The sequence below is a fragment of the Phyllobates terribilis genome, unplaced genomic scaffold, assembly GCF_046119375.1.
Source record: "Phyllobates terribilis strain yellow unplaced genomic scaffold, ASM4611937v1 Scaffold_3__8_contigs__length_932513732, whole genome shotgun sequence".
Taxonomy (NCBI): domain Eukaryota; kingdom Metazoa; phylum Chordata; class Amphibia; order Anura; family Dendrobatidae; genus Phyllobates; species Phyllobates terribilis.
The window spans coordinates 65,245,145-65,258,456 of record NW_027362763.1 but is presented as its reverse complement, the minus strand read 5'-3'; the positions used below and the strand labels follow the sequence as shown (position 1 = coordinate 65,258,456).

The 13,312-nt window shown below is 43.0% G+C and overlaps 1 protein-coding gene across 1 annotated transcript in view; it reads right to left on the bottom strand.

Annotated features, from left to right (window-relative positions):
• Positions 1-1,831: 1,831 nt before the first annotated feature.
• The window catches only part of LOC141258807 (cytochrome P450 2C5-like), a 283,474-nt gene continuing 271,993 nt past the window's right edge, over positions 1,832-13,312 (bottom strand). The window contains exon 10 of the mRNA XM_073673949.1: positions 1,832-3,850. Coding sequence (XP_073530050.1) covers positions 3,672-3,850 — 179 coding nt within the window. The 3' untranslated portion in view covers positions 1,832-3,671. The remainder of the gene's footprint in view (positions 3,851-13,312) is intronic.

Genomic DNA, 13,312 nt, shown 5'->3' with positions numbered 1-13,312 from the left:
TGGTTTTAACGGTGTTCGAAGGTGTTCGACGAACAGTTCGACGAACAGTTCGGCGAACACACGGGTGTTCGACGAACCGAACCGAACTCGAACACTACGGGGGTGGCTCAACACTATTAAGGAGAGAATGAAAAGTGTCGAAGAGGCGTTTAGGATTATTGGACAGTGAGATGATGAGGTTGTTAAAGTAGGTTTGTTTGGAGAGGTGAAGGGAGGAGTTATAGGTTTTAAGCATAAATTTATAGTGGAGGAAATCTTCGGCCAGATTAGATTTTCTCCACAGCCGTTCGGCACACCTAGAGCACTGCTGGAGAAAACGTGTTTGAAGCATGTGCCAGGGTTGTCGTCGTCTGTGCCGAGTTGTTCTCTGTGTAGGAGGTGCGGCTTCACCCAATGAGCATTGCAATGTTTTGTTATAATGCTTCAGTGCAGAGTCAGGACATGAGAGGGAGGAGTTTGGGGCCAATGATGATTGCAACATTTTTATGAATTTATTGGTGTTAGTGGCATGTATATTTCTATAGATGTGGAAAGTGAGGATGTCTTGAGCAGGGAGACAGTTATTGACAGAGAATGAAAGAAGGTTGTGGTCAGAGAGCAGAAGAGGAGAGTTAGTAAGTAATGTATTGAACAGAGGCGGGTGAAAATCAGGTCAAGAGTATTTCCATATTCATGTGTAGGAGAGTTAGTAAGCTGTGAAAGGCCGAAGGAGGAAGTTAGCCTTAAAAGATGAGCGGCAAATGGGGAAAGGTGATCGCCAATTGGGATGTTAAAGTCCCCCATGATGAGAGTGGGGATGTCACAGGATAGAAACTTTGGAAGCCAAGTGGCAAAGTGATCCAGAAACTGATGGGAGGAGCCCGAAGGGCGATACACAACCACCACTCGCAGGGAGAAGGGCCGGTAGAGTCTGACTGTGTAGGCCTCAAAAGAAGGGAAGATAAGTGAGAAAACTGGGGGGATAACTTGAAAAGTACATTTTGTTGAAAGGAGCAGACCAATACTTCCGCCTGATCTGTTGTCAGGTCTCGGGGTATGAGAGAAATGTAGGCCACCATATGAGAGAGCAGCAGTGGCAATTGTGTCCGACTGCTGGATCTATGTTTCAGCGAGAGCCTGAAGGTTGAGGGAATTTGAGAGGAAGAAGTCATGGATGTAGGAGAGCTGACAGCACGTTCCAAAGGGCACAGTTGAATGAGACAGAAGGCATGCAGGGAATATTAATGAGATTAGCAGGGTTTCTGAATGTAGCAGGGAAAGAGTTAGTGTTATTTTTACAAGAAGGTCCTGGATTAGGAGAAATATCACCTGCGACTAAGAGAAGGAAGATAGAGAGAGTGAGCAGATGGTTGAGTGATTTGTGAGAGCGTTTCTTGTATTGTATGGTGGTAGTGAATGGGTCTGTGCGGTATAACATTGTGAAGAGAGCATGAGAGCTGTACATAGTAGAAGAGAGGAGAGAGAGGTTAATATGGATGAAGTGTGCCAAGTTTGTGGGAGAACGGTGAATGTGGATGATTGTAGCAGCCACAACATAAATGGCACAAATACAAATAGTGAACACTGTTTGTAAAACAGATTGCCTGGCAGCAAGTTTGTTTAATTGTCTTGCATGTCTTACCTGTCTCCTGCCCTGTCCAACTGTGCCGGGACTTTGAAAACCGATGGGAATTTGAAAAACTATGCATAAATGCTGCCCCTTAGCTATGTCTCAATACATAGGGAAGTATGTGCTTAGATCTAACACAGATTTAACTCCTTAGCACTCAATTAGCTTAAGACAACAGGAAACAATAAAACTGAAGAGAAAAAAAAAACAGACTAGCAGATCTACATGGATCATAAAACTTTGTTAAGTAAGTGTGATGACCTTAAAGCATTATGGCTTAAAAAATGTAGATGAATGGGAAATATATACCAATGAGTTGCAGAGCAATACAGGCTTGGAGATGCAATGCAGACTTCAGAAGGGTTAAAATACAGATGAATGGTAAATACAGTATATACCAATGTGTTGCAGAGCAATACAGGCATGGAGATGCAATGCAGACTTCAGAAGTTTTAAAATACAGCAGATGAATAAGAAATATATACCAATTAGTTGCATGCAGAGCAATACAGGCATGGAGATGCATGGCAGACTTCAGAAGGGTTAAAATACAGTAGTGTCAGCTCTTATTGGCCAGATCCCCTCTTGTGTAGATTATCAGCTCTCTTGTAGGTTATAGTTGTTATGGACAGAGTCTTCTCCTGAAGAGAGTCAGCTCTTGTGGGCAGTGTCTTCTCCCCTTTATAGTTTAAAGGGAACCTATCAGCATGATCAATCCAACTAAGCCATCTATGGGCATGCAGGTCATAGAAAGCTGAATACAATGATACCTTGATATCTGTAATGTGATGCTTTATTATAGAGATATTCATATATATTTAATACATCACCGCCGTTCCTGGCTCAGAAACCGGCGAATCCTTGCAACGCAGGGTGCGTGTGCTGGGGGGATTCAAAAGTCTACAGTCACACAGATTGACTGCAGATATTTCATTTTTGACCAGACCCATAGCTCTTATGGGTGGTGACCTCCCTCCTAAAGAGTGTCAGCTCTTGTGAGCAGGGACTTTTCTCCAGTAGAGTGTCATCTATTGTGAGCAGGGACTTTTCTCCAGTAGAGTGTCATCTCTTTTGGCCTGAGTCCTTTTGACCGAGATAGCACAGTTATCATGCACCATGTTGAAGGGATTATCCAATGAAAACAATTAATCCTCTATGCACAGAATAGGTAGTAATTTCATGATCTTGGCTGGGTCCAATCCCTGGGATCTGCACTAATCAGGAGAGCAGGGAATGTTTATCCCTGATGGGGCACATTTTTGTCACTGTTACACCGGAGAATCTCTTGAAATACATGATAAACTTAGTAATATCCTTGTTAAAAAAAACGGTGAACTAAACACATCGCCATAAACATGTTTACAATGCATATAAGCTATAACAGTCAGTGCATATACAATATACTGACCCCTAAATCCCACCGGCACCCAATGTAAGCAATACAGAACCATAGAATGAACTGTTTCTCTTTCTTTCACCTCATACACCAGTATACAAAGTTCCTAAATATGTGTTTCCCCATTTTATCCGAAACCTATTATTTATTACTCCAGTTATATATTATGCATACTCATCAAGCACCTGCTGTACCAACAATTAAAATTCTAAGACGTTTTACAATCTGGTTTTACAATCTGGGTACGAGCCCTTTAAGTCATGCATTTTTGATCGGCAAGCCTTCTGTGCCGTCCAAATGGCAGTCCGGTCACGATAACTGCAAGCAGAGAGATAAGTATCTATAAATGTCATTCAGGGTCCTCTACTGAAGCACAGTACATGAGCAAAGAAGGAGGCTGAATGATATGTATGGTCAAATGCTCCTCTCGCTGCAGACATTTCATAGACAGGAACGCTATGTGAATGGCACAGCCAGTAGCAATCAAGACTGACGTTGCTTGATCAATTTCGAAAATGGCGCAGAATTTTAAGAAATGGTATATTAGTAACTTGCACATATACAGTATAACACACATTGTACACTTTTTGGCTGAAAAGTTAAGAAATCTCCATTAATGTTGGGACAACCCCTTGAAAGTGTGGCAGCTACAAGGAAAGCTGCCCATTAATTTCGAGATATTGCACAGATCTCATGTTTCTGTGGGTGTAAGGTGAAACCATTAGCAGCACTGAGATCCAGCTTTGCTCCCGGAGGAGAAGTGAATGTGAAGTTCTGCAGCAGCTTTGTAAAGACAAGGAAAAGCTGAACTTTAGCCAAGATCTCTCCAGCACAACTTCTCTTCCCTGCAAAAAGGAGCAGATAGGAAATGTAATAGTATTAGTTTATCTTGGAGTAGATAGAAAACATAATTGTATTATCTAATGGAGTAAAATTATATAGTATATTCAATATAAAAATACTATGGAGCCACCAATAATAATAATGACTTTTTTTTAAATAAAGTTTATTAACCCCTTCACCCCCAAGCCTGTTTTCAGTATGTTTTCACCTTTTAATAATTCTGACCAGTGTCACTTTATGTGATAACAACTCTGGAACGTTTCAGTGTATCCCAGTGATTCTGGGACTGTTTTTTCGTGATACTGTACATTGCACATCATGTTAGTGGTAAATTTAGTCCAATATTTTTAGTTATTATTATTTATGAAAATATCACAATTTTGATGAAAATGTTGAAAATTTCTCAATTTCCAAACTTGTAATTATTATGCTCTTAAACCAGATAGTTATACCACACTACATAGTTAATAAATACAATTTACCACGTGTCTACTTTACATCAGCATCATGTTTGAAACAATATATTTTTTTTTTGTTAGAAAGTTAAAAGATGATTAACAATGTCTCAATTTTCCAGCATACAATACAAAGTTATATTGTGGTATTGTGTTAGCCAGAAATTTTGATGTAAATACTTTTATGCCCAGAAATGACAAAAGTATTCTCGGAGTGATACCTTTATTTGCTAACCAGAAAAAAAATATATGCAAGCTTTTGACACGCCCCCTGGGGCCGTGGGGTACTCGGTAGCCGGGCTGGTCAGTGCGGGGGATGTCACAGTGGCGGTGACCCAGTCCGTGGCCCCAGGCGGTCAAGTAAAGGGGAATAAAGTTTCTGAGATAATAATGTTCGTGACGCCACCTGTGGTATGCGGCTATGTGGGGCCGCTGCTGCGGTGCAGATCCACTGGAGCTGATGGTGACGCAGCAGAGTTGGTTCAGCTCTCCACAGGCAGAGCTGAGCTCCAGGGCAGTGCAGCTGATGATCCGATGAGGTACACATTACTGGTGCGGTGCCGTGCAGGGCTAAGGGTGCAGATAATGACCAGACAACAAATTAATGGCGGTTTCCTCTATTTTTACTTGTGGTTTTAAAGAGCAGACCAGGGCACAGGTAGCAGTTAGTGGTGGAGGCCCGAGCGGCCTGGAAGCAAGTTGGGGGATCCACCTCTCCAGGTGGAGGGGTAGGCCTTCCCTCGGCGCTATTCTCTTTGGCCCTGCTGCTTATAGCTGTGCTGCGGCCCTCGTCCCTGAGTAAAACGTTTGTTTCCTCACCCGTATGGCAGGCAACTCGGGCTTCCTCAAGTGTCACTCCCATGTGGCGGTGATGGGCACTATGATGCTGCTGAGTCACCGGGCGTCTGGTGTGGCCAGGAGACCTGCAGTCTCCTGCCCTCCAGATTTAGCTGCTGGGCCTTCAGTGCCCCACAGCCACGGACTCCGGTGTCCGGTTTCCTGTGCATTCCTCTGGGGCGAGCTTTTTCACAGCTCCCTTCCCCAGGTCCTTCCTCGTCGCTGTCCTGTCTCCAACTCCTCTCAACTCTCTGCTCTCCCTCGCGCTAACCCCACCTCCAGATTCCAGTTTCAAAGGGGAGGAGCTCCCCTTTCTGGTCTGGAGCCAGGAAAGTGTTGGATGCTGATATACCTGATTAGGGGACCCCTCCTGACTTACAGGCATGGCATCACCCCCTGTGAGGGAGGCAATGCCAATGTGGCAACCAGACTCCTGGGGTGCCACACTTTCAGAGCACACAGGCTCCTTCTTCAGGCAGGATTAGAAGTGAATTAATAAGACAAATGAAGACGGCACAACATTTAAGATATTTTACAGCAGGACATTTGCTCATGAGGTGGAGGGGGTGATTCCTCCTAATGATAAGCCAAAGAAATCAAATTAGGATTTTTTTTGTTGCACATGGAGAGGAAGTGGAAATGTTTAATTATCTGGAGACCCTCTGGTGGAGGTTTGAGTTGAATCCATGTAGTGAGTCATACATCCAGGTGTTAAATTAAGTCCTGTTGTCAAGGAATCCAACATTCTTATCAGTTTGAATTCCCAAATTTTCCTCTCTCTGCCTTCTTTGAAATGACCTTTTAGTATTAAGACTGTTAAATCTGTCATACAGTGTCCCGGTCCAGAGAAATGTTTTCCCACAGGCGTGTCCAGTTCATTCATGATTGTGTGTCTGTGTAGATTCATTCTGGTCTGTAGTTTTTGCATAGTTTCTTCAATAAAGACACCTTTCGGCACCTCATACATTGTATCATGTACACCAGTGGTTCTCAACTCCAGTCCTCTAGACCCACCAACAGATCATGTTTTCAGGATTTCCTTAGTATTGCACAGGTGATATAATTCCATCACCTGTGCAATACTATGGAAATCCTGAAAACATGATCTGTTGGTGGGTCTTGAGGGCTGGAGTCGAGAGCCACTGATGTACACCAAAAGAAATCCATGATTTTATAGTCCTGATTTGTGTTTGGTATGCAGACTGTATTTGATGGTAATAAGTAGGTACAAGTTTTGCATTTTTTATTTTTCATGGCAATGTGCCTGTCACTCATGGTGATGATAGGACACTTCTGACAAGGAGATTCCTTAAGTTAGGGGGCTGTTTGTAGGAGAGAAGTGGTAGTTTATTTATTTTATTCACTTATGTAGCGTCATTAATTCTACAGTGTTTTACAGACATTATGGGCACTGTCCCCATTGGGGCTCACAATCTAAGTTCCCTATCAGTATGTCTTTGGAGTGTGGGAGGAAACCGGAGAACCCACGCAAACACTGGGAGAACATACAAACTCCTTGCAGATGTTGTCCTCTTGGGATTTGAACCCAGGACCTCAGCGCTGCAAGGTTGCAGTGCTAACCACTGAGCCACCGTGCTGCCCTAATTCTGAGAATACTCCCTTCAGTTTGTGGTCTCTGTGGAATATGGGTTGGAGATCAGCACCAATTTTCCTTAGGATTCCCATGTGGTGGCTGTGTGTGACCACAAGAGGCACCCTGTTGTTGTCCTCCCTCTGTCTGTAATCCAGGAGGCTGCTTCTTGGGTTCCTTGTAGCTCTGTGGATCTGTATATCTATCACCATTGGATGGTATCCTTGTTGTAGGAATGTATTCCTCAGTGATAGCAGCTGTAGTTTTCTGTCCTTACTGTCTGAACAGATTCAAATGTACCTCAGAGCTTGACTGTAGATGATGGATTTTTTTGTGTGTCTTGGATGAAAGCTGTTCTATCTAAGGGCACATTCATGTTTCCAGGACATGTGGTGACAGTTTCCACATGTACTGGAGACACTGACACATGCAGATCCATTCAAATCTATGGGTCTGCGTACATATCAGTGTGAATCCACAGACCGTGTGTCCGTGTGCTCCACACGCTGACTTGTCTGTTTTTTTGCGAGCGCATGGTTCACAAAAGTGTCTCATGCTGAACACACACAGATTACATCCATGTGTCATCAGTGTGACAAGTACCGGTGCCTAGGAATCAGCAGTAGAGTTAGTGCTGTTCCCAAGCGCCGGATGCTGAACCCTGAACCCCTCATCATTGTCCCTGCTGGTGCTGATCGAAGCACCGGCAAGAAACCATGATGAGGGCAATGTTCAGCACCTGGCGCTTGGGAACAGCGCTAACTGTAGAGCTGATTTCCAGGCGACGGTCCATGTGATCCTGGTATGGCACACGAGCAGCATACAGTTGCCACACGTGTGACACACACATACATATGGACACACGGGACACGGATATCTCCGGTACCAGTTTTTCCGGTACCGGAAATATACGGATGTGTGAAACCTGCCTAAGATACGCCAGACATTCTGTGGGCTTATGGAAAATTGATGTTTGTATGGTGTTGATGTATATGGCCATGTCCAGAAAATGTATTTGGGACTTTGAGAAGTTGAGGGTGAGCTTGATGGTTGGGTGGAACTTGTTGCAGTTATTGTGGAAGATGAGCAGATCATATTTTGAGCCTCCCTAGATCATCAATGTAGCGGAAGTATACTAGAGGTTTAATACAGCAAGATGACAAGAAAGCCATAAAGTTTAGCCATAAATAGGTTAGCATATTGTGGAGACATTTTGCTTCCCATAGATAGATGCTGGGAAAGGAAGTTGTTTCTGCGCTCTCTGGAGTCACAACAAACCATTAGTATGGCTAAAAATGTAGGTTTATTGTCTACGCGTTTCAGAGTCCACCGACTCTTTCCTCAGGACAACCATACATGTAATGGTTTGTCGCAACTCCAGAGAGCGCAGAAACAACTTCCTTTCCCAGCATCTATCTCTGACATATCCATAGGAAGCTGCAGCATTTGGAGTCCAGGCTTTATAGGTGTTGTGTCCCACACAACCCTACTAGGTGAGCAGTTTTTAATACTTTTATGTAACATTTATTAATTGGATAAGACCCTATTGCGCTCTTGCATTTTTCCATTTTGCTTCCCATGGCTCTGTCCATACACTGCAGGTATAAATTATTTCCTAAGGAGAAATAGTTGTGATGGATCACAAACCTGATGAATTGCAGAGTTAGTTCTATGGCCAGATTGTTTTGTTGTAGGAAATGTTTGCATGCTGCAATCCAGTCCTCATGAGGAATGTTGGAGTATAGAGATTCTACATCCATGGTGGCTAGTATTGAGACCTCCGGAAGTGGGCCCAGGGCTGACAATTTGTAGAGAATAACTGTGGTGCCCTGGATATAGCTGGCTGTCACCCCAGAACTACCACTTCTCTCCTAGAAACAGCCCCCTAACTTAAGGAATTTACTTGTCAGAAGTGTCCTCTCATCACCATCAGTGATGGGCACATTCCCATGTAAGGTTATGTGCCCACGATGCAGAAATGCTCCAGATTTTTCCTGAGCGTTTCTGCATCTCGCTGGCAGAAAAAACACATGCGGATTTTACATGCATTTTTCCTGCCAGGGACAAGCGTAAGTGAAGCATTTTTCACATACGATTTCACATGCGGGTTGTCAAGCGCTTTCCAAGCAATTTTAGCATCACATGGAAAGTTCTTGACAACTTGGTCACACTATATAAATCCATGCAACCGACATGGATTTATATCGTGTGACCAAGTTATAGTAAAAGATTGGTAAAAAATAAATACTCACCTTCCGATGGCCCCCGGTCTCCTCCGATGCGTCCGATGTGTTGGGCGGCTCGAGGTGGTCTAAAAGGACCTTCCATGACGTCATTTAGTCATGTGACAGGTCACGCGACCGACGACGTCAGCGGTCGCGTTACCCGTCACATGACTAAATGACGTCACCGCAGGTTCTTTTAGATCATTGTGAGCTGCCGGGAACCCAGGACGAATCGCTATGGAGACCGGGGGCCATCAGAAGGTGAGTATAATGTATTTTTTCATTTTAAAATTCTTTTTTTTTTTTTTACAGGTACTATGGAACCTGGTTCCGGAGGAGAGTCTCCTCTTCTCCAGACCCGGGTACCATCCGCACATTGAATCACTTAATATCCGCATGTGTAAGTGTAGTCATGGTGATATTAAGCGATTCAATGCAAGTCAATGGCGGCGAAAACACAGCGATTACGCAAAATAATTGGTAATGCTGCGGATTTTTCTGCAGTTATAATCCGCAGCGGAAATTTCCACAGCACATGCGGATTATCATTGGGGAACATGGCAGGCCTTCTACCAAGCGGTTTTTAAGCTTTTCTGCGGCAGAATTGCCACTGCGGAAACGCTTAAAAAACGCATAGTGGGCACACAGCCTTACAATTAAAAATGAAAAACTTGTACCCACATATTACCATCAAATACAGTCTGCATACTGAACACAAATCAGGATTATAAAATCATGGATGTCTTTTCATGTATATCCTCCAATGTGATGTACATGATACAATGTATGAGGTGCCTGGAAGGTGTCTGTATTGGAGAAACTATGCAAAAACTACAGGCCAGAATGAATCTACACAGACACATAATCAGGAATGAACTGGCCACGCCTTTGGGAAAACAATTTTATGGACCGGGACATTGTATGACAGATTTAAAAGTCTTAATACTAAAAGGTAATTTCAATGATGACAAAGAGAGGAAAATTTGGGAATTCAAACTGATAACTATAGATGACTGAATATGTTCGAAAAAAGATCGTCAATTTCAAATTTGGCACGAATATTGCACATTCGGATTTGTGATTTGAAACAAGCATTTTTTTCTGAAAATAGGCACAAATAGGTAAAAGTTCGTAAAAATGTGGGAATGATTGCGTTGCCACTAAAGTATTTTTAGAAACTTTGGCTAGGATAGTGGTTTTGTATGATAAGTGGGGGTAGAGACGTGATTGATGAGAGGAGGTTGTGGGTAGGGCTCAGATGAGCGGAGTGCTTGTAATCTTTGTTCTTCCAAACTTTATGTGTGCAAATTGCGGGTAGCCAATCAGGGCGCAGGAACCATCCACAATGTCCAGACACAAGGGCGTGTGACATTGGCTGCTGAAATCACATGTCCCTCTGTATATAAGGAGTTGACATGTTGTTTTAACGCCATTTTGTGATTATACAGTGCTGGCCAAAAGTATTGGCACCCCTGCAATTCTGTCAGATAATACTCAGTTTCTTCCTGAAAATGATTGCAATCACAAATTCTTTGGTATTATTATCTTCATTTAATTTGTCTTCAATGAAAAAACACAAAAAGAATTGTCCTAAAGCCAAATTGGATATAATTCCACACCAAACCTAAAAAAGGGGGGTGGACAAAAGTATTGGCACCCTTTGAAAAATCATGTGATGCTTCTCTAATTCGTGTAATTAACAGCACCTGCAACTTACCTGTGGCACCTAACAGGTGTTGGCAATAACTAAATCACACTTGCAGCCAGTTAACATGGATTAAAGTTGACTCAACCTCTGTCCTGTGTCCTTTTGTGTACCACATTGAGCATGGAGAAAAGAAAGAAGACCAAAGAACTGTCTGAGGACTTGAGAAACCAAATTGTGAGGAAGCATGAGCAATCTCAAGGCTACAAGTCCATCTCCAAAGACCTGAATGTTCCTGTGTCTTCCGTGCGCAGTGTCTTCAAGAAGTTTAAAGCCCATGGCACTGTGGCTAACCTCCCTAGATGTGGACGGAAAAGAAAAATTGACGAGAGATTTCAACGCAAGATTGTGCGGATGGTGGATAAAGAACCTTGACTAACATCCAAACAAGTTCAAGCTGCCCTGCAGTCCGAGGGTACAACAGTGTCAACCCGTACTATCCGTCGGCGTCTGAATAAAAAGGGACTGTATGGTAGGATACGCAGGAAGACCCCACTTCTTACCCCGAGACATAAAAAAGCCAGGCTGGAGTTTGCCAGAACTTACCTGAGAAAGCCTAAAACGTTTTTTAAGAATGTTCTCTGGTCAGATGAGACAAAAGTAGAGCTTTTTGGGAAAAAGCATCAACATAGAGTGTACAGGAAAAAAAAAAGGCATTCAAAGAAAAGAACACGGTCCCTACAGTCAAACATGGTGGAGGTTCCCTGATGTTTTGGGGTTGCTTTGCTGCCTCTGGCACTGGACTGCTTGACCGTGTGCATGGCATTATTAAGTCTGAAGACTACCAACAAATTTTGCAGCATAATGTAGGGCCCAGTGTGAGAAAGCTGGGTCTCCCTCAGAGGTCATGGGTCTTCCAGCAGGACAATGACCCAAAACACACTTCCAAAAGCACTATAAAATGGTTTGAGAGAAAGCACTGGAGACTTCTAAAGTGGCCAGCAATGAGTCCAGACCTGAATCCCATAGAACACCTGTGGAGAGATCTCAAAATGGCAGTTTGGAGAAGGCTCCCTTCAAATATCAGGGACCTGGAGCAGTTTGCCAAAGAAGAATGGTCTACAATTCCAGCAGAGCATTGTAAGAAACTCATTGATGGATCCCGGAAGCGGTTGTTCGCAGTTATTTTGGCTAAAGGTTGTGCAACCAAGTATTAGGCTGAGGGTGCCAATACTTTTGTCCGGCCCTTTTTTGGAGTTTTGTGTGAAATGATCAATGATTTGATTTTTGCTTCATTCTCTTTTGTGTTTTTTCCTTGCAAGCAAATTAAATGAAGAGAATAATACCAAAGAATTTGTGATTGCAATCATTTTCAGGAAGAAACGGAGTATTATCTGACAGAATTGCAGGGGTGCCAATACTTTTGGCCAGCACTGTAACAGGTCAGAGAGGCTACTCCTGATGCTGCTCCTGGATTCATTAGAGATTTTAGCTAGTTAGTTAGGCGTTGCTTCTAAGTCAGATTAGTTTAGATAGCTAGTGTCCTGCGTAGCTGTGAAATCGACCTTCCAGCAGATTTTTTTTTCTTGTGCCATTAGTGAGGTGCAGACAAAGACAGCAGGGCACATTTCATTTTCACAAATGTCTGTTGTGCACTTCTTATACTGTACTCCATGCACAAGTACACCTTTAAAAATCTATATTTCTGTGACAAACATGATAGAGTATGCCATATCTCAACTTGTGATTTTGTGGGGTTGACATTCAGCTGTATGCACAGCTGGTGCAGTGTAAAAAAGCTATTTTTTTCTGTTCCTAACTTGATGCAGCACGCCATGTCTCAGTTTGTCATTTAGTGGCAGTGAAATTCAGCTGTATGCACAACTCATGCACAGTAAAAAATCTTATTTTTTCTGTAACTAGCATGATACAGCAGGCTAGATCTGAGTTTGAAATTTCTTGGAGCATATATTCTATTGTATATAGGCTTCATCCACAGTAAAAAAAAAATACTTTCTTCTGTTACTAACATGATACAGTAGGGGAGATCTCAGTTTGAAATTGTTTGGAGTATATTTTTTATGTTATAAAGGCCTCATCCACGGTAAAAAAATAATTTCTTCTGTTGCTAACATGATACTGCAAGCCAAATCTCACCTTGTCATTTAGTGCCGCTGAAATTCAGCTGTGTGCAGAGTAAAAATCAAATTTTTTGTTGCTAAAAGTGTGTTCCTACCACACAATCCAAGCAACATGAGTGGCAAAAAGAGACGGTGTGGTGTAAGGGGGAATAGGCTTGATGTTCAATGTATACGTGAGGTGGGTGGAAATGTTAGTGAAAGCACTAGTGAACCAACATTGTCATGTCCTATCCAAAGACAATTGACAACTTCTGTTACTGGACGGGCTACTCCACTCCCTTTCTTTGGCAGCAGTATGCCTTGTTGATGAGGGCCAGAAAGAGCAGGTGCTCCAGTGGATGGCAAGCGATGCCAAACATAGTACAGTCCACAAACGTGGCACTCCAATTACTCTAGCTTCCTCCCATCCCGGGTCACAACTGTTCAACAGCCCAACTGAGTAGGGAACCACAGATGGGTGAGTCTGCAGAACTGTTCACACATTCTATGCCATGGGCATCAGAAGTGTACTCCAAAATTCACAGTCAAGAGGAGAAAAGAATCTGCTCCAAATTTTTTTGGGTTGGATTC